The 21,722-nt window shown below is 36.4% G+C and overlaps 3 protein-coding genes across 3 annotated transcripts; all 3 read right to left on the bottom strand.

Annotated features, from left to right (window-relative positions):
• Positions 1-1,292: 1,292 nt before the first annotated feature.
• On the bottom strand, positions 1,293-2,255 carry OR52N2G (olfactory receptor family 52 subfamily N member 2G). The gene is given in 1 exon segment (NM_001083631.1): positions 1,293-2,255. A coding segment is annotated over 1 exon segment (963 nt).
• An 11,686-nt stretch (positions 2,256-13,941) lies between these two features.
• Positions 13,942-14,901, bottom strand: LOC485300 (olfactory receptor 52N2). The gene has a single exon (XM_038568119.1). The coding sequence runs from the start codon at positions 14,899-14,901 to the stop codon at positions 13,942-13,944; it is 960 nt and encodes a 319-aa protein (XP_038424047.1).
• Positions 14,902-20,137: 5,236 nt separating this feature from the next.
• Positions 20,138-21,336, bottom strand: LOC478801 (pyruvate dehydrogenase (acetyl-transferring) kinase isozyme 1, mitochondrial-like). The gene is given in 1 exon segment (XM_038568118.1): positions 20,138-21,336. A coding segment is annotated over 1 exon segment (1,038 nt). The 3' UTR covers positions 20,138-20,298.
• Between the last annotated feature and the right edge of the window lie 386 nt (positions 21,337-21,722).

Raw genomic sequence — 21,722 nt, 5'->3', positions numbered from 1 at the left:
GGGGAAACTGTACATTCCTGTTTATATTCAAACTGCCACTCTGGCTAGAGACCCTCAAACTACCAATTTAGTATCATGTAATAACAAACTAGCATTTTTAGTGCGATATAACGTCAGAAAACTCCATATTACATATCACTGTTTTCAACATTCTAGTGGAAGGATAGCATACTTTGCTTACTTTCAGTCGTGCACTTAAATAATAAATGTGCATTTCACATCTGCCAGTGTTGGTATAAGGTTTGATTTGGCAATAACCTTATAAAATTCAGAAAGTTTTCATTCAAAACTAGATTTCCTTAGTGTGCAGAAGGATACAGAGACCAGAAACCGGTATGCAAGGTATATTCAGGCTTGTTAAGTGCCCCACAGTGACATGAATGCAGGTTCTTAATTCTCCATATTTTACTGTGTAGGAACAGGGCCTGGTTATAAGAGACAAGGCCAATGTTTGTAAATGGCTTGTCTATTATATAAATTTTCTTTGAGTGACCAACTTCACTTGGGAGTCAAATTATAGGAGAAAATTTTCAGCTGTAGTGACTAAGGTTGGAAAAAACTATGAAGTCAGCCAAACCCAAATGCTTACCAGTTTTGCTGGAGAATCCCCTCTATTTTCTACTACTACTTCACAACATTCATAAGACTTATTCTATGTCTGCTTCAAAAGTGTCCCAGAATTATCCTCAAGAAATTGACTTAAGATTTTATGGTTTATTCCCTTGCTTATCATCCCATCTATTATTTAGATAGTATTGATAGAAATACATGACAATTATTCTCCTTGATAGTGGAAATTCAATATGGTTAGATAGATATGAGATAATTTCTGTAACTGAAACAAGTCACACCAAATTATGCAGTGAAAAGAATAGAGGTTAATGAAGTCACTAAAACATGTGTGAAACGTCTTTAGAAAACAGATGCTGACACTTCTTTTTACAGTGGGTTTCCTGCCAAGAATGAATGAATCCTCAACATGGGATCAGGATTTTTTTTCCCATTTACAATTTGTTTCATGTGTAAAACACATTAGGCATGCAAACATTGAAATTACATTGATGTGAAATTCCTTTCTAGAAAAAAAAGTCTCAAGTTCTGGAGATACTTTTTTATTAAACAAATTTTTATCGTTGATGAATTTTACAAAAAAATAATTCAGTTAATATTATAATAGGTGTTCAATAAATATTGTTTTCTGCATTGAATCCATTGATTTTGAACTTATGCTCAAGAATCTCCTCTGAAATATTTCTTGTCTTTCCTTGATTTTGGATAATTAACTCATGAATCTATTTCATAACTAAGACATCTTTCTCTTTAAAAAATAACTTGATGACTCCTTCCTGGATCTGCTTGGTCTTGACTCCGTAAACAATGGGATTCAGAGTAGGAGGCAACATCAAATAGAGATTAGCAATAAGAATATGCACATGGTGGGGAATGCTTTGTCCCCCAAAACGATGAGTAAAAATGGTGAACAGCGCTGGAACATAAGTGATAACAATAGCACATATGTGGGATGTGCAGGTGCTGAAGGCTTTGTGACGAGCATCTGCAGATGACAGGCTCACTACTGCCCTCAGTATCATAGTGTAAGACACAGAAATACAGAACATATCAAAGCCTCCAATCAGGAGGGCTGCCAAGAGACCATAGATAGCATTGACCTTGAAATTGCCACAGGACACCTTGGCCACAGACATGTGGTCACAGTAGGTATGGGGAATAAAGTTGCTTCGGCAATAGGGCAGACGCTTGGTGAGGAATGTGAATGGGAGGATGAGCAGCACACCCCTCAGGAACGTGGCAAGACCTGCCTTGGTGATGACAGGGTTGGTGAGGATGGTGGAATAACGTAAGGGGTGGCAGATGGCCACGTAGCGGTCCAGGGCCATGAGCATGAGCACCCCAGACTCCATCCCAGTCAGCATATGGACAAAAAACATCTGAGCCAGGCAGGCATTAAAGTGAATCTCCTTGAGGTTGAACCAGAATATGCACAGCATATTGGGTACCGTGGTGGTGCACAGGGTGACATCTGTGAAGGAGAGCAGGGCCAGGAAGTAGTACATGGGCCGATGCAGGGCCTCCTCATGGCTGATGAGGTAGATGAGCCCACAGTTCCCCAGGACAGCAGTGATGTACATGAAGCAGAATGGCAGGGCGATCCAGGTGTGTGCAGCTTCCAGCCCAGGGATACCATTCAAGACAAAGAATCCTGGGGCCAGGCTGGAGCTGTTTTCCCCACACATAATGGCTGATAGGAGGTAGGCATTTTACATGCTTTATCAGTGATTGCTTTCTACATAGGAGAAAAATGGGATTCAAAACCAGATAAGAGAGAGTGGTTTGGATAATAATACCCACAAGTTCCATGAACCTGGTCATGATAGGATAGTTTTTTCCCTCCTACTCTAGCTGGAGATTCTTTGAATTATGGTATCTAAAAATAATTACACAGTATTACTCCATGTCTCATTGGTATATTCTTTAAGTAACTACACTCACTTTCTAAATTTCCCCCCAGTATATCTCTTTTTTTCCACCACATTCCAGTGAACTGTGCTATAATGATCTCCTCCTCCCAATAAGCCATTTCTATTTTTATCCCACAGATTCCTCCTGAATCTTGTCACTAAAATCATATGTGTATATTTAGAGGATCACCCTAATATGACCAGTCCCTAACAAGGGACTTTCATCCTGCCTTGAAGATTGTGAAAAAGCTATTAGTGCATGTAAAATTTCCCAGTAATGTTCCACATAACTTGCTTAAGATGATACATTGTAGATGCACAATAAAATATATATGAATAAATGAATGTTTGAATTAGTAAGGACTTAGTATCTGACATCTTTATCATGCTTTTTTACACTATTGTATTTTAAAGACATATCTTGAGAAAAAAAAGTATACTTCTAAATCATTAGCAAGTTTTATGGAATTTTAGTAAAAATTTTATTAAAGGGGTGAATTCAATCAGGTGTAGTATCATTTTTATTTGGCTTCTCTGCTTTTCTACTTTTTAAAAATTAGGTTTCTATCCATTTTCAATGCAAGACTTGCATTTAAGAAGCCCTTGAAGTTCTAAGGATTACTAATTGTCTGTAATGCTTTAATTTAAATAGTATTTCTTTTGTTATAAGTGGACATATTATTAGTAGAAAAGACAATATCATATTTTTGGATTGCAATTTCTCGTAAAGGTAGTAGAAAGAACTGAATGATGGTTGAAGGAATTTACAGATTCAAGGATGTTTGAAAAACGTTGAAGTCACCAAATGATTAAAATATTTTTTTCAATTGAGAAAAATAAAGCTCAGGATGGGCACCTTTCCATGGATCAAGGTGAATGCCAAACATTCCTACCATCCAACAGAACTATATAGATACTTGCAGTGTGATGACATGTATTATATGGCTGTGAAGACAACAGACATAGGTTCCTGTCACCTAAATAACCTGGAAATCACTGTTGTGTACAATCTTACTAACCAGGATACATAGAAGTCACCACAGAAAGAAGATACAAAAGAATACAAGTTACACAGGCTCATGGTTTCTGGTTCCTAAGGTGATTGCCTCTTATATAAATAAATGTGTTTATGAGAGAGATCTCCCAGACCTCTCCAGAAATGTCCCTGTGTAGAGAAACTATTGTTTCATAATCCTAGACCAGAGGAATGTAAAGATTACAATCTCCAGTGTCCACCGTCTTTTATATGAATGCCACAGTGAAATGAATGGGTGACTGGAAAGTGAGAACAAGTCATGTGGAAGCCACCAAGGAAGAAAGAGACTCATTACCTCTGCAGAAGTGAAAGGGATAGAGAAATACATTGCCTCTTGCTAATATTGCCTTTAAAAAACTGCCTGCATATTCTAGGCCATTATATTGTTAGCCATAAATATTGTTATTTTTCCTAAAATAACTGTTTTTGCCCAAAGGTTATGAAGCCCAAACTCACCTCAGTGTTAGACACAATTCTATTCATGGCTGAGAATATTTAGGAGTTCTTCAAAATCTGGGATGGCATCTTCTTACATAGGACTTTTAGTTTCCCTGGAGAATCTCCAGCAGGATGTCCCAGGTGGATTGAGTCTCCAGAAGTAGATGTCTCGGAAGGATTCTCATTGAAAGAGAAGAAACTTTCAGCCTAGTAGTAACAGATCTATATTTAGAAGCTTTTGATTAGAAAAGAAAACAAAAACAAACCACATTAAAATTAATGCCTTTTCCCAAGTGGGAAATATGACCACCAAACCTGGTGGATATGAACATCATGCAAAAAAAATTTATTACAAAAGAAATACATTCATGCTGTGAAAAATATGAAAACCTCAGAAAAGTATAAAAAGTTGGAAAATGACTTGTAAATCCAACATAGAGGAATAACCACTCTAAAAAGTTTTCTGTACTGCATTTACTCATTTTATAATTATTATGTGTAATATTCTGTTTTTGTATAAATTTCAGGGTATATGGGCTTTTGAATAGTTTTTCCTCTCTACATAATATTATTTTGTGAACATTTTCTTATGTCATTCTGTATATTTTGAAATCAAAGTTTTCAATAGCTAAACTTCTTTCACCTAATAGCTATACCCAATATAATTATTTCATTACTCCTGGATATTTAATTATTTCTCTTATTTTTACAAAAAAATAATTCTTCTATGGATATTGTAATCCATTCTGCATTACTGATTTTTCCTCTCTTAAGATAATAAGAGATAGGGGGCGCCTGGGTGGCAGTTGGTTAAGTGTCTGACTTTTCAGCTCAGGTCATGATCTCTGGGTCCTGACATTGAGGCCCATGGCAGGCTCCCTGCTGGGTGGCCAGTTGTCTTCTGCCTCTTCTCCTCCCCCTGCTCATGTTTTCTCTCTCTAAATTAAATAAATAAAATCTTTTAAAAAAAGATAATAAGAAATAGGATTGAAATTTGTGGGACCAGAGGCATGGACAATTTTAATTATATTTATAAATGTTGGAAAAAAATCATCTTCATACAACTGTGTTGATTTTTATTTCCATACAGTGTTAGTGGGCTACCCCTTCTATATTATATTGATTATTGATTATTATATGTTTTCGTTTCCCCAGCTGGATTGGTGAGAATACATCTCTTTGATATTTTAGCTTCAATTAAAATTAACTTCTTTTGTGGTGATTATGAACTTTTTTCAAGTGATTTTGCTCAGTAGTTGTTCTCATATTTTGATTATTAATTCACCTTCTTATCCATTTTTTCTTAAAGTTTTTATTTGATTTTATTGTACTTTGAGAAAGAGAGAGAGAATGAGCGAGGGAGGATCAGAGGAAGAGGGAGAGAGAGAATCTCAAGCTGACTCTCTGCTGAGCATGGAGCTTGCTGCTAAACTTGATCTCATGACCCTGAGATCACTACCAGAGCAGAAACCAAGAGTCAGACATTGAACCAACTGAGCCACCTAGGCATCTCATCCTCCTTATCCATTTTTAGTGGAGGTGTTAGTCTGTATTTTATTGCTTGCTAGGCACCTTCAATATTGAAACACAAACCCATTTGCTGTCATAGTCTGCAAATATGTTTCTAAAATAGTGTTTGGCCTTAAAATTTTGTTTATGGTTGACAGAGATTAAAATGTTTTCCCTTTCCTCTCTTTTATTGAAGGAAAATTTTTCTATGCTTCAACCCCTCCATGTGCAATGACATACAGAGAAAATAAAGTTTCACTACTCCAAAAACTCACATCTCACCTAACTCCTAAAGTGAATGCTATTAAGGTCTAACTTCTGGTGTATATATTTCCAGAAGTTTTCTTATATTAAGCATTTAACACAATTTTAGTGTATTAACTGTGTTTTTTTTTATTTTTACTTATTTATGCATGAGAGACACAGAGAGAGGCAGAGATACAGGCAGAGGGAGAAGCAGGCTCCCTTCAGGGAGCCCGATGTGGGACTCGATCCCAGAACCCCAGGATCATGCCCTGAGCCAAAGGCAGATGCTCCACGGCTGAGCCACCCAGGACATCCTTTAACTGTATAGTTGATATTGTTTTGTTTAGCTTTTTGCATTCTCAATATTGCTAGAAAAGAATACCGAAATTCTCTCCCTTACCTGCAGTTTTGCTTTCTCTTATTTCAATTACCTGTCAGCTGTGGTCCAGAAGCAGATGATCCTCAAAAGGTCAGTTGGAGCCTAACAATGCATCATTCATTGTGCCTACATCATTCACCTCCCTTCATCTCATCAGGTAGGCATTTTATCATCTCATATCATCACGAGAAGAAGGATGAGTACAGTACAATAAGATATTTTGAGAGAGACCACATTCACATAACTTTTATCACTATCTATCATAATTGTTCTACTTAATTATGAGTTACTGTTGTTCATCTCTTATTGTGCTTAACTTATAAATTAAACTTTATCATAGATCTGTGTATAGGAAAAAGACATTGTATGCATAGAGTTTGGTACTATGTATGGCTTCAGGCCTCCACCGGGGGTCTTGGAATGCATGCCTCTATGGATAAGGGGGGGCAACTGTAAGAAACTCTCAAATTCACTACTTGGAAAGACAGATTTCAATTAAATAACAAGTTTGGTTTTGTTATAAAGCAATAGAACACACATAAAATTATTTTGATAATATTACTCAGCTATTAGAAATGACAAATACCCACCATTTGCTTCAACGTGGATGGAACTGGAGGGTATTATGCTGAGTGAAGTAAGCCAGTCGGAGAAGGACAAACATTATATGTTCTCATTCATTTGGGGAATATAAATAATAGTGAAAGGGAATATAAGGGAAGGGGGAAGAAATGTGAGGGAAATATCAGAAAGGGAGACAGAACGTAAAGACTGCTAACTCTGGGAAACGAACTAGGGGTGGTGGAAGGGGAGGAGGGCGGGGGGTGGGAGTGAATGGGTGACGGGCACTGGGGGTTATTCTGTATGTTAGTAAATTGAACACCAATAAAAAATAAATTAAAAAAAATTTAAATTGATGCAACTATATTCCAAAATTACATATGGGTCTCAATATAAATCCTCTCCTTTTAGATTTTAAATTTAGGGAAATAAGAATTAATATGAATGTTAGTTAACTACAGAGAAGGGATTCCTAACTTGGTGACTGTGGTCCTCAAACTGGTTATACTAAACTGCATCAAAATCTAGGGGACTTTTAGAAAGAGATGTAATAGGGCATCCTATAATCTATCACTTTGCTAAAAAATATTTTCTTTGAGTTTAGGAATTGACAGAGCTAACCATTCTTTTTTTTTTTTTTTGAACTAACCATTCTTAATAAAGTTGTTTTTCATTTCCATTTTTTATGAATTTCATTTTATATTTTATTATATACACAAGTATTGCTTCCAAGTTCAGCTTGGAAGTTTCAGGAACTGAAAGAGCAATGTGTGGTAGGAATAAAAGAAGGGACAGATACAAAATAGTGTTGGGATCAGGGACCAACACAAAGGAGCGAAGGTCCTGAGCTCATAAAGGTTGCTGCTTTTATTAGGTACATTGCTTAACCCTATGTGTTTGAAAGAGAGATATCTACATTAGATAAGTTGGGTAATACAAAGAGGCAAGATGAAAATAACTTCTAACAAACATCCCTCCCATATAGAGTGCACAAGGACATTTCAAGTATGATGAACAGTGCATTCTCGTGTTCCAGTTGGTTACATCCTGCCTTAAGGACTTACTGTTCTTCTATATTTAGAAACTTCTCTTTGTCACACCATGGGATGCATTTCTCAGGATCATATATTAACAGCCTCTTTTCTTAGATCTATTTATGATACAGTAGGCCTGTTTCCCACACACAAGAAATCTTGAGGCCAAGATTTAATTTACATCTATTACAAATACTTTTTTAAAAAGGTTTTTATTTATTTATTCATGAGAGACAGAGAGAGGCAGAAACATGGATAGATAGAGAAGTGGGCTCACTGTGGGAAGCCTGATGTAGGACTCCATCCTAGGATCCTAGAATCACACCCTGAGCCAATGGCAGATGCTCAACCACTGAGCCATCCAGGTGCACCTACTACAAATACTTTTAATATGTTTCCTATATTTTTAGCCACCCTTGTCAATAGCTTATTTTGGAAAAAAAATCCTCAACTTTCTGCATCACAGAAAAATTGTTATTTCCAATGGAAAGCCTGTGTTATCTATTTAGAACTTTTGTTTTCTCTCTTGTTTTTACTATGGAGTCTAAAAAATGACTCCATGAAGTCATTTGACTTCCTATGCATAGGACTTTGTTTTATATGGAACAAAACAGAAACAATAACTAACAACAGAAAGGTAATGCATTAGATCTCTTTTAGTGTTTATATGCTATAAACTTATAAAGAACTGGCCCCTCCTTTGAACCAACTTACTCTTTTTCCCAGTCCCTTGAGTGTGATCCATAGTTCCTTTCAGACCTTTATGCAGGCCATTTCTTCTTGGATCAATTGTCACCTCCTAGCCTCACTCCACCTAATTACCACCAGTTTATCCTTCAGCATCAACTTCGACACTAATTTCTTCTGGAAACATCTTATGTTTGTAATTTGTGCTGGAGACATCATTGCATCTGTAAAATTAACTATGCTAATTATATTTTTGCTTTATTTGATTTTTTCTTTATCTTACTCATGTATCTTTCCATCTTGTCCTAATTTCATCTTAAAACTTTGGTTTTGCAATGGCATATTTTTCCTCTCTCTTTTTTTCTTTTTTTAAGTAGGCTTTATGCCCAGCATAGGACCCAAGGTGGGGCTTGTACTCATGACCATGAACTCAAGACCTGAGCTGAAATCAAGTGTCATACATTAACCCACTGAACCACCCTGATGCCCCTGCAATGGTCTATTCTTAACAACTCCATTCCTTCTTCTCCAGTTCAGTGCTGAGACACATAGGAGGCAAGGAAATTGACACCAAAATGTCAACAATTTTATGAAGCACATAACTAGAGGTTTTCCTATTCGGAGGCATGAGATTTAAAATAATGAGTTATGATGTTACTCTAAATGGAGTACCTAAACTTGAAATAATAATAAGAGGAGAATAATTTCACCCCTCCTCCTAATCTCTCCTTTTTCTTTCCTTAAGATTATTGCTGTTTGCTCTATCTCATCATACTATGTCTTCCTGTGCAATATTCGGATTGTGATAACCTCTTCTCCATTTCCTTCTCTTCCTATCCTTCTTTCTTATTCTCTTTCTTCTTGATTTTCCTTTTTTATGACCACAAAATTTCCAGCTCTAATTGCAACCAGAGTTTTTATCACTACAGCAGGTTGCAGTGTTTTACCTTTGAGAGTTATATTTAGCAAAATACCACTTTCCATATCTGCGACTCTTCCTCCACAGTGCATCTGGCATCATTTTTCACCTTCAATACTGTGCACATTAGCTTACAAACTCTTTATGCCTTATTGTTATCCAAAGGTTCCAGGTATGTTCAAGTGCATGAAGATGGCATTGCCTGGACAAATCAATCTTTATTATTTAACATAATAAATTTTATTATTTAACATAAAAGTAACCAACAGGTAGATAGATGTGCATACTTGTTTAGTTTCTACTGATATTTATTGCTCCAAAGGAATCAGGGGAAAATTCCAGACCCATATGAAACCTCTTTTCAACTGACTGAAATGCCTTTGACTTCCTATCTCAAATATAGAAATGTTGAATTCAAAATTCTTATGTATAATCATCTCACAAAATGATTAAACAAATCTTGTGCAATCTTGTTCATTTTTCAGACTTTTTATAAAACTGCTTTGAGGGCAGCCCCGGTGGCTCAGCGGTTTAGTGCCACCTTCAGCCCAGGGCATGATCCTGGGGTCCTGGGATTGAGTCTCACGTCAGGCTCCCTGCATGGAGCCTGCTTCTCTCTCTGCCTCTCTGTGTCTCTCATAAATAAATAAATAAATAAATAAATAAATAAATAAATAAATAAATAAATAAAGTCTTAAAAAAAAGATAATAAAACTGCTTTGAAAATAGTTTTAAGTTATTTTGAAACACAAGCTATGTCCTTAGCATGTTTTATTTCAAGGAAAAGTAAATTTGCTGTTCATTGCTAATGGAGAGACAGAACTCAGGGAAAGGATGAGATAAGATTCTAATTATATTTTGGCTTAATTTCACCAGTTCAATAAGACAGAAACACAATTGTTACTGGAGTCTTATGAAGAGGTCATAGAAAATGTTCACTGTACTCTGTGTCCCCCCATCTGTATGGTTTGCTTTATCATTACCTTGTCTTTATCTCTATACATCTGCACATATGACCAGTCTGAAATGGTTGGCCAATGGTTCTGGAGATTCTTCAGGAACAGAATAATTTTCACTATGCTATATTATCTTGTAATTTCCTTCTACTTTCTTTCCTTTGGGAATAATAATATATCCTAGTTTGAAAAGGAATTTGATTTAACTAAATTGAAATCTAAGTGTGAGTACTTAATACCTGCTGCCTCGGTTCTAGAGCTAATCAAACTGTGTGAGGTTGATGTGGGAGGGCTAGGCCTTTCTACCAAGCCCATTGAGGTTTGCTCATGACTTGGTCTCTAGGGCTGGAGATGGAATTTTGAAATAAAATAATCTCCCACCATTTTTTCCCATCTTTTCCTCTCCTCTCTCTCTTTTTTAAGATTTTATTTATTTATTTATTCATGAGAGGCACACACACATACACACAGAGACAGAGACACAGGCAGAGGGAGAAGCAGGCTCCATGCAGGGAGCCCGACGTGGGACTCGATTCCGGACCTCCAGGATCACACCCTGGGCTGAAGGTGGTGCTAAACCGCTGAGCCACTCTGGCTGCACCCCTTTCCTCTCTTTTACTCCTCTTCTTCCTCTCTCTCCCCATGAATACTGAATAGAATTTATTTCTATCAAGTCTACCTTCTAATTTTTAAAAAATCTCAATTATTCTGGCCTGCTCGTTCATATTAGATTGCGAGTCTTAGTTTTCAGAGTTAATGTTTTGTTGTTGTTTCCATAAAACCCATTTTTAAGTTTGTAATGGGAAGATGACATAAAATTAATAGGGAATGCTACTCAGGTGCCTTAAATAAATGTTTTTTATTACATTTTATTTCTCCAGATTTTTACGTTTGTATTCTGGTTTTGCTTTGTTGCTATTGCTGTTGTTGCTCCTGACCCTACAGCATAAGTCTATAAACATGATTATATTTACATTTTAGTCTTAATGTTTTCAGATTCACCCAGTCTTGATTTGTGTAGCTCATATTCCTCTTCTATAAAATGAGGATAATTATAGATATCCCATAGTTTTAACTTAAAAATTCAATGCAATACTGTATATGCATCATTATTATAACACCTGACACAATATATTTTAAAATGGCAGTTTAGGAAAGGCAACTTCATGATCTGTTTGCTAGTATTTTATTGCTAGTATTTCCTAAACAAAATTCCTGAATTGAATAAAATTCGCAAAATCCAAAAACACAATTCAAAGATATAGCAACTTTAATGATTATAAGTTTAAATTTTACATTACATAGATGCATTTTCATAATGTTAGTATTAAAAAAACAATTTTTCTTACAAATGTGAAATTATATTGCAAAAATATATGATGTGATTAATACATTCTATAGTCATTTGACTATATATAACATAATATTAAAATATAGTCTTCATATTAGCAGGTAATAAGAATATAATCTTAATATAATTAAGTTTTCTACCTAATTATCTATTTCTATTTATTTCCTGATCACATTCTATTACTCCAATCACTTCTTGTGTTATGCTCTTATTCTTTTTCACTTTTTTTAAATAATAAATTTATTTTTTATTGGTGTTCAATTGGCCAACATACAGAATAACACCCAGTGCTCATCCCGTCAAGTGCCACCCTCAGTGCCCGCCACCCAGTCACCCCCACCCCCCACCTTCCTCCCCTTCCAACACCCCTAGTTCATTTTCCAGAGTTAGGAGTCTTCCATGTTCTGTCTCCCTTTCTGATATTTCCCACTTATTTTTTCTCCTTTCCCCTTTATTCCCTTTCACTATTATTTATATTCCCCAAATGAATGAGAACATATAATGTTTGTCCTTCTCTGATTGACTTATTTCACTCAGCAAAATACCCTCTAGTTCCATCCACGTTGAAGCAAATGGTGGGTATTTGTCATTTCTAATGGCTGAGTAATATTCCATTGTATACATAAACCACATCTTCTTTATCCATTCATCTTTCGATGGACACTGAGGCTCCTTCCACAGTTTGGCTATTGTGGACATTGCTGCTAGAAACATCAGGGTGCAGGTGTCCCAGCGTTTCATTGCATCCGAATCATTGGGGTAAATCCCCAACAGTGCAATTGCTGGGTCGTAGGGCAGGTCTATTTTTAACTCTTTGAGGAACCTCTCCACACAGTTTTCCAGAGTGGCTGCCCCAGTTCACATTCCCACCAACAGTGTAAGAGGGTTCCCTTTTCTCCGCATCCTCTCCAACATTTGTGGTTTCCTGCCTTGTTAATTTTCCCCATTCTCACTGGTGTGAGGTGGTATCTCATTGTGGTTTTGATCTGTATTTCCCTGATGGCCGGGCAGCCACATGCAGAAGAATGAAACTAGACCACTCTCTTCCACCATACACAAAGATAAACTCAAAATGGATGAAAGATCTAAATGTGAGACAAGAGTCCATCAAAATCCTAGAGGAGAACACAGGCAACACCCTTTTTGAACTCAGCCACAGTAACTTCTTGCAAGATACATCCACGAAGGCAAAAGAAACAAAAGCAAAAATGAACAATTGGGACTTCATCAAGATAAGAAGCTTTTGCACAGCAAAGGATACAGTCAACAAAACTAAAAGACAACCTACAGAATGGGAGAAGATATTTGCAAATGACATATCAGATAAAGGGCTACTTTCCAAGATCTATAAAGAACTTATTAAACTCAACAGCAAAGAAACAGACAATCCAGCCATGAAATGGGCAAAAGACATGAACAGAAATTTCACAGAGGAAGACATAGACATGGCCAACACGCACATGTGAAAATGCTCTTTTTCACTTTTCATTCAATCTTCATTGTCCCTGATCACTCAACTGTTTCTTCTCCTGTATTAAAGTCAAGTAAAGCTGGTAAGCCCAGACATCTTGTTTGGAAAATTATATAAATTTTCTTTAAGTCTCCTTTCCTTTACTCATAAAGCCTTTATTAAAATACCCATCAAATTATATCTACTATGTTTTCCAAAATTCTTCTTGATATAAACTCCAAGGGGTACTTCACAGATTGTGATGAACTCCCATGATCATATCTACTCCAGCTTCATTTGTATATACATGACTACATTATTAAGAATACAAATAATTACTGGGGCAGCAAAATGTCAGAAATAAATGAGCAGACAAGGAAGATTTTTTTCTTAAGTTATACAAGTTGCACTTAAATATTAAATAAAAAAAGATGACAGGACCTATGGAATTCAACACAAACATTCTGGGGAAATATTTCTGACTTCCCTACAATAACCAAGACAGTTAGTATAAGTGCTTTCTCCAATACTCTGGAGTCTCTCAGCTGTCTGACCTGCTTTTTTCTTTTCTGTGTACTCCCTCAGAATGCCCTAGACCAAAGAGGAGTAATCAAGAGCTTACTTCAAATTCTAGATTTCCCATTCTGTGAATTCATTCCACCAGGTTTAACTAAAGTTAAACTATATAGGAAATACAATCGTTTCATATATTATTTTTTCTATCAAGTTAGAGGTCTTGAATTATAAATTCTTTGAGATTGTTTCATAAATATTGTAACAGACTATCGACAAGTGTTTTCTTCTGACCTCATGGTTATGAATTTTGCATTTATTCTTTTTCTTCATAACTTTTTTCTTTACCTTTATGCTACATACAGAATTATATACCATAAATTTAGCTCATCCTCAAAATATTTCTCTCTAAAAACAATTTGATCACTCCTTCACGGATCTGCTTGGTTTTCACTCCATAGACAATTGGATTCAAGGTGGGAGGCAACAACAGGTAGAGACTGGCTATAAAAATGTGAACATGGTGAGGTATGGTGCGTCCCCCAAAACGATGAGTAAAAAAGTTGAAGAAGGCTGGGACATAGGTGATGACAATAGCACATATGTGTGATGTACAGGTGCTGAAGGCTTTGTGCCGAGCATCTGAAGATGGCAGATTCACTACAGCACGGATAATCATGGTGTAAGACATGAAGATACAGAACATATCAAATCCTCCTATCAGTATGGCAGCTATGAGACCATAGATGGCATTAATCTTGATGTTGCCACAGGACAGTTTGGCTACAGACATATGGTCACAGTAGGTGTGGTGAATGAGGTTGCCCTTGCAGTAGGGAAGACGCCTAATCAGGAAAGTGAATGGGATCATGAGCAACACACTTCGACTGAAGGTGGCAAACCCAACTTTGGTAATTACCATGTTGGTGAGGATGGTAGAATAACGTAGAGGGTAGCAAATGGCCACATAGCGGTCCAGGGCCATAAGCATGAGCACGCCAGACTCCATACCGGTCAGCATGTGGATGAAAAACATCTGCACAAGGCAGGCATCAAAGTCAATCTCTTTGAGGTTGAACCAAAAGATACATAACATATTAGGAACAAATGAAGTGCACACACTAACATCTGTAAGGGACAGTAAAGCTAGGAAGTAATACATGGGCCGATGCAGGGCCTCCTCATGGCTGATGAGGTAGATGAGCCCACAGTTCCCCAGGACAGTGATGATGTACATGAAGCAGAATGGCAGGGAGATCCAAGTGTGTAAGGCTTCTAGTTCAGGAATCCCATTAAGGATGAAGTATCTTGGTGTCAGGCTGGAGCTGTTGGCTCCATGCATGGTAGTCAACTGCTAAGCATGTTACTTCTGTGCCAGTAAAAATGGATGTCCTACACAAGAATATAGTAGTGAGATTAATTTCAGTCTGAGATCAAAGATGAACAAATATTTTACATGACATAAATTATAAACTTAGGAGAAAAATAATCTTTTTGTACCCACACTATGTTATGTGATCCTACTAAGTAGTCTGGGGCCTCTTAATGAATCAAAAGAATACTAAAAATGATGCAAACATTATAATAGAGACCTGATCTCCCTTGGTTTTATACTGTATACTGTCTCGGTGTATGTGTTCATATTCTCAGGCCATTCACTAGTGCTTGTTTTTGCCCCCTTGAAAGATTTTCAATGTATAGGCCCTGTTTAAACACTGATTTTTTAAACTCCTCACATAATTTCTCTTCTTCTAAGAGGTCTTTCTTTGTAGATGTGTTTACTATATTATAGTCAATTAAGAAATGTGAGCACCTACTTATTACACACAGCTGTTGTGGGGCTTAGTATGATCTAGACTTTATAAGTCTAAGCTTTGTGAGTCTGGATTTTCCAAGTCAGAATAGTCACAGAGGGGTTGATGAGCTAAAAATTACATAATAAGTTACAATTTACAAATCATGGCCATGTTCATTTTACACTGTATATCTGATAGTTGCTGGTAAACATGAAAGATTTTAGTTTTTACAGTTAGCCAATTGCTTTGTTAAGCTCTATGTAGTGAAAGCTTTCTTTATTAATTTGTTTTTTTTTTAACAGTTAGTTTTCTACCTTTCTTCTATGTTCTGGGGTATGGATTTAACTTGAAAGCTTTTTGATTAAAATTATGACTCCATGATCTTTTTCTCTGTTTTGTTTTGAAAAAATCTTTAACTTTTATTTTTTAAAAGTCCTTCTCAAGTTGTTTGCAACTTGAGTTATTCATTTTCCACAACATTATGTTGTATATTTTATTGCATTCTCAAAAATATATATTCTTTTGTTATATTTTATTTTATTTTTTTTGTTATATTTTAATCTCCCCTGTATAACAGTCTTTACCAAAGTTGCAATTTTGATTACTTCTGTTTTCTCTGTCTTACGCATGTCTGTGTATGTGAGAGATAGAGAAAAGGAGATAATTTAGCCTAAGATTTTTCTATATAAGTAATTTGTTTGTTTTTACTCATTACTTTTAACAAGTGGAAAACTTTTCAAATGATGCTGTATAAATAATACCAACATATTAAAAAAAGATAAAAGCATTTTTTTCTAAGAAACGGAAAAAGATTAGAACTGATGATTTTGTTGAAGCAATTTGCTTGACTGTACATTACACAAACCCTGGAAAAGTTAAGTAAATCGTGGAAATTTTCACAACTTAGAATATAATAAGCAATATATATAATACTATCATACTTACCTTTAGTAATATTACATTATCTTGCTTTAAAAAATAAATGAAACAAAACAATGTCTAGGCACCCCTCAAAACCTCTAGTATCCTTACATCACATTCGGAGCAAAAGCCAGCATTTCTATATTTGTTTACAACATCCTGTAAAATTAGAACTCTTTTCAATCTCCCCTTGCTCTAACTCTGATCCTCTCAGTCTATCCATACCTACTGGAGGCTTCTCAAACTTAGCAAAAATGAACACAGTGAACTGAAATTCTGAAGAATTTCCACTCACCACTTTCACTACCTGCTGTTGTTCCACAGATACCATGGTACATAACTTTAATAGTTTCAGTGTCAGACTCAAAGTAAGGTTTTCCTTACCTTAATTCAAAATTGCAAGCCCCAGACCTCTGCCAATCTTGGCAATCTTGGCATAACATCTTGCTTTCCAGATTTTCTGTATTCCACAGCAAATAGTATTGTACTTAATCCCTCACTAGAATATAACATCTATATGCTCAGAATTTCTGTCTACTTTGTTCACTGCTCTGTTTCTTGTATGTAATGTAGTAACTGGCACAAGAAAAAAGTTTTAGAATAAATGAATGAATTAATTTAAAAATGTCCTTTTTGGTTGGTCTTCTTGATTGAATATAAATACCTTAACAAACTAGTGCGCATATTGAAAAATCAGAATATCTGGAGGGTGGGTAATATGACTTCAAGATATCTAGAATCCTACAGGTATTTTGTTTGTCTGTTAGTCAAACTGGAGATAAAACTGACACGAGTACATGGAGTGCAAGTAATTGCCCTTTGTATTATTTTCCACACTTTAACCACACATATGATGAATAAGAAAAGTTATAGGAAAATGGGTCTGGGATCAAATATTGTTATTCATTCATGCATACATACATCTCTAATAAGGTAACAAGATTACTATCATCAAAGGGGGAATAACATGTGTCATGAATGTTGTTAAGAAGTTGGGGTACATAGTCACAGGAATTCCTTTCAACTCTTGGACTATTTCATTTTCATTCATAGAGATCTTAGCACTTCCTAAGGAAGACTCTTCCATTTACAAAGAGAAGAGTTTTTCTATTATGGTGCAGATATTTGCTTGTTCGTAACATTATTTCTGGTCCTTAGCACATTAGACTATGGTGCTATTAATTGCACTTTATTTTTCCCCACTTCTCCCTCTTCCAGGCAGTTTGTAAATTCATTCAGAAGTCTAGAGTGAGATAATTTAGTCCTTCACATTCAGTCACTTTCTGACTCAAATCCCTGCTATTTAGTTGCAGATTTTCTGTGCATCTTATATATTTTTTTCCTCTGAATTGCCCAAACTCACCCTGATGTGTGATGCTTTTAAGTCTCCATTCTTGAGTGGTATTGTTCAGGAAGTTGTATAACATTGGTTAGGAACCCCATATATCAGCACTTAGTGGCTTCTCTGGGGATTTTCTAAGCCAAAGAAAACTTTTTTTTTTTGACACTTCACAAATAGATGTCCTGTGGGTCTCTTCTAATGGACAAGAGGTAAAATTTAGCTTTTTTTTTTTTTTGACCCATGTTTTCAGTTTATTGCCACACACAAAACATTTTATAAAATAATATGGTAGACTTCCACATCAACATCTTCATGTAAAAACTTCACAGTGCAAGAAAGTGATCACTATTTAGTATGAAGGCATCTAAAGCCAGCCAGTAATTTAAGTATAGGTCAGAATATTTTTGCGAATCTTCCTAAAAAATGTTGGCACATTTATTCAATGCCCAGGTATAAAAATCACTTAGTATCCACTTCTTATCCTTCTGTATATTTTTATATCTACATGGCATCACACTAAATGCTGGTGGACAAAACAACCTAAGGATCTAAAAACGCAATGATTTGAAACCACCGAGGAGAATGCTAGCCCCCCAGACATTTTTGTATGTAATCTTCTGTCCATTACCACATAATAAAGTAAAAAAGCTGTTATACCTTAAAAAGAAGCTAAAGGAAAACATTTCACTTTTGCTTTAAAAACATCATTTCTTAGCTCATAAATAGAGAAAAGCTTTAATTTGGGGGGAGGGGAAGTGTTTCAGAAGTAAAACAGCAAGTTTATGTCAGTTGTACAAATGTCTCATTTAGGAAAGAAAGTATTTTGATTCAAACAATTCTAAAATATTTCATCATTACAAAAAAAAGTGTAATTTAAAGCTAAAAAACGGTAATACCTTGAATTAATATAAATCATCCACTAGCATATCTTATTATTTTTCACAAAATCCATAATTAAGGAACAATCGATTAGGTAAAGGATCTTTTTCCAACATTTGGTCAAATTAGCTAAGAAGCCCTGAGTCTCAGGGCTGTCACCTCTCAAATGAGGGTCCTGGACTGCCCTTTTACAACCCTTCTGATTTATAAATTTATATAGAATTGTTAAACTCATGGAATCCTTTTGAGAATGAGGTGTTGCCACCGGATGTATTTTCCAGATAAAGTTCCCACATTTAAGTAGTAAAGCTGTTCTTTAAAAATTCAAAATCTTACTTTAAAATTTATTTTTGATATATTTCCCTGTCACTTTAAAAGTTGAGTTGTGACTGACCCCATACTCCCCTAACGTCCTCATGGTCTCCCAGAGCTGGCGGCTGGCAGTGATCTGCAGAGTTCAGGCCCTGACTCCAATGCTGTGCAACTTCTGGCCACACTCTGAGTCTCAAAACAAGGATGATACCACCCGCTCTGTACCTGTTTTAAAGCCCAAGGGAGCGATCATATTATACCAAAGTATTTGTAAGATGCAAATTATCATATGAATGCAAAGAACTGCTGCTAAGTCCTAGGTGAATTTTTCCTGATAACCAAGTCTAGGTATTTCTCATAAAATAAATGTACTTCGTCAATCCTTGTGCATTTGTGGTTCTGATTCTTCAGTTACCTGACTGTCTGCAGGTAGTCACTGTGTCTCCTGCTTTTAACTGCACCAGGCCTGAGACTGTTGGTCTCTCCTGGAGTCTAGAAGTCTGACCTTTCAATATGTAAGAATCAAAATCTAAAGATCTCTGTTACCTTAGCAAATGTGGTAACATTACTCACTTTAAAGGAGTAGTTCCCTAACTAGGTGAGGCATCAGACTCATCTAGGAAGCATTCTAAAAATTGAGATTTCTGGGCTCCAGCTGTAGAGTCTGATTATATATATGTCTGGAGTAAGACCCAGAAAAATTCTGTTCAAAATATCCCCCAGGTAAACTCAATAATTGATAGTTTGAGGACTCACTACTTTGACCTCAATTTCTTCTCTAGAATTTTAGCAGCTGCTAGTTTGTTTTTAGTGTAAAAATTTCTCCCTGCATTTAATCACATGCATATTAAGAGTAGATTGCCCACCATCTTGGCTTAGCTACATAGGGAACCTATTGCAATCCTTTGCAATGAAATTAAAAAATGGTAAGTCAACTTCAGAGTGAAGATGATGCATGTAGATGCTGAAAGGTGGCTGATGCTAGACTTGCAGAGCAACTATCTTTTGCTTTACTTATAGTTAGTCACTGGTACATCTGAGGACCATCTTTTTACAATTGTCATTACGCATTAATAATGGAGGTCACAACTCCAAAAAACGGATGGCTAACTAGCTTAATCAGTATCATTAAGAAAATGTTTCTAGCACACATAAATGAAAAGTTCTTTAAAAGCCACACAGCTTTCTGTTAGAAACCCAAAGACTTCCATGCTTCTGAAGTCTACCATAAAGAGGAAAGTTGACCAAAACTACAGTTGTTTAAAAATATGTTCAATTAATTGTGAAAATATAAGTGCAAAATAGGTGCAATTTCATCCTTTAGGAGGTTTAACAGACATAAATGGAATTCACTTCCCATTTATTCTACCCAAATAGTTAATTTTGAAAATAACACGTGAAGTATTTGGTATAATGTAGTTCTGAACGTCATCCCTTCCAAATTTAATACAAAAGCCACATTTGGATGTTCACGGTGTCCCAAGTGTATCTAGGCACTGCAAAATGTTGTCATGTCTTTTGGTTCTCTGCTGGGGACACACCAGTCGTCAGCCTCATGGTTGGTATTGTAATGCTTCCAGGCAGCCTTGTTATACACTGGCAGTCTCTCTATTGATTCTGTTGACAGAGCCTTAATGTAGATGACTGCATCTGTCCCATAACCCTCTAGAGAATATAGTTTTAGGTTTCCTTGGAAGTATTGGGCATAAAGACGTGAGATGGGCAATCCATAACCAAAACCAGCCAGAGGCACTGCTCGAGACGTCTCAACACGAGGCCGGGGTGCTGTTGAGTACATGTAGTTGAAGAGTCTGTCAATTTTCCTCAAAGGAACACCACCTCCTCGGTCACTCATCTTCACAGTCAAATCCTCATTACCCAGTGTGATGTGGACTTGAATAGGAGGGTAAACACCTTTGTCAGCATGGTGTTCCATCGTTGCTCTCATCGCATTCCTGAAAAGTCCAAACACCATGTGATAGAGATGGGATGGTACATAAACCACTTGTATTGGCTGTCCTGGTGGTTTTGCATTTCATTCTTCAAGTTCTAGTTCAGGAGAGTTAATATAATACAAATCACACAGACGCCTAGCATTTTCATAGCCATCTTTAATGACTTCAACTACATCGCAGTTTGGATTCATGCTTCCAATGTGTTTTCGATGAGCTGGGCTTCCTTTGCCTTTTCCACCAAACAATAAAGAGTGCTGATTGAGTAACGTTCTAATTGAAATGCGACTCCTGTAGAAGCGATCCTAAAGGTACTGAACATTCTGGCTGGTGACAGGATCCACCCCGAAGCTCTCTTTGTATTCAATCACACCCTGCACCATCGTGGGAATAACATCGTTGTGTCGATTCCTGATCTGAATCACAGTATCTGTAAAGTCATAAATAGTTTTAGCCTCTTCGGCACTTTTGCCTTTAAATTCAAGAAGTTCCTGAAGACTCTGGATATACCAGCTTTGTACCAATTGAACTGATGGAGTCCTGAGAAGATAATCTGGGAGAAGACTTAGTGGCATAAAACAAAGAGACAATTGCCACTAATTTATATAGAAAATTTTGTGAGCATTTCCAGACCCTGAGATGATCTCTTGAGCTTTTCTGATATTTTAAGGTACATCTTGTTAATGGGTGCACAGGATACATGGAGACAAAACACAGATGCTCCTAGACACACTCCAAAGCCATGAAGGCTTGATGCTGAGATGCTGAGTGTGTTTCCTGAGGAAGGAGCAAGTGGGGCTGCTCTGGCTGCTCAGGTGTGCGCTGCCTCTATAACACCTCATTGCACAGCAAACACTGACCATTAGTTTTGGTTTTAGCCATTTTAGGTACAAGGGAAAATCTCCTTCATTTTTTTTTTCATTTAGTAAAAACAGTACTAATGTAGATCTTTTGTAAAAGT

Source organism: Canis lupus, chromosome 21, assembly GCF_011100685.1.
Source record: "Canis lupus familiaris isolate Mischka breed German Shepherd chromosome 21, alternate assembly UU_Cfam_GSD_1.0, whole genome shotgun sequence".
Taxonomy (NCBI): domain Eukaryota; kingdom Metazoa; phylum Chordata; class Mammalia; order Carnivora; family Canidae; genus Canis; species Canis lupus.
Note: the sequence above shows the minus strand (reverse complement) of the source record. Positions and strands in the feature narration are given on the sequence as shown.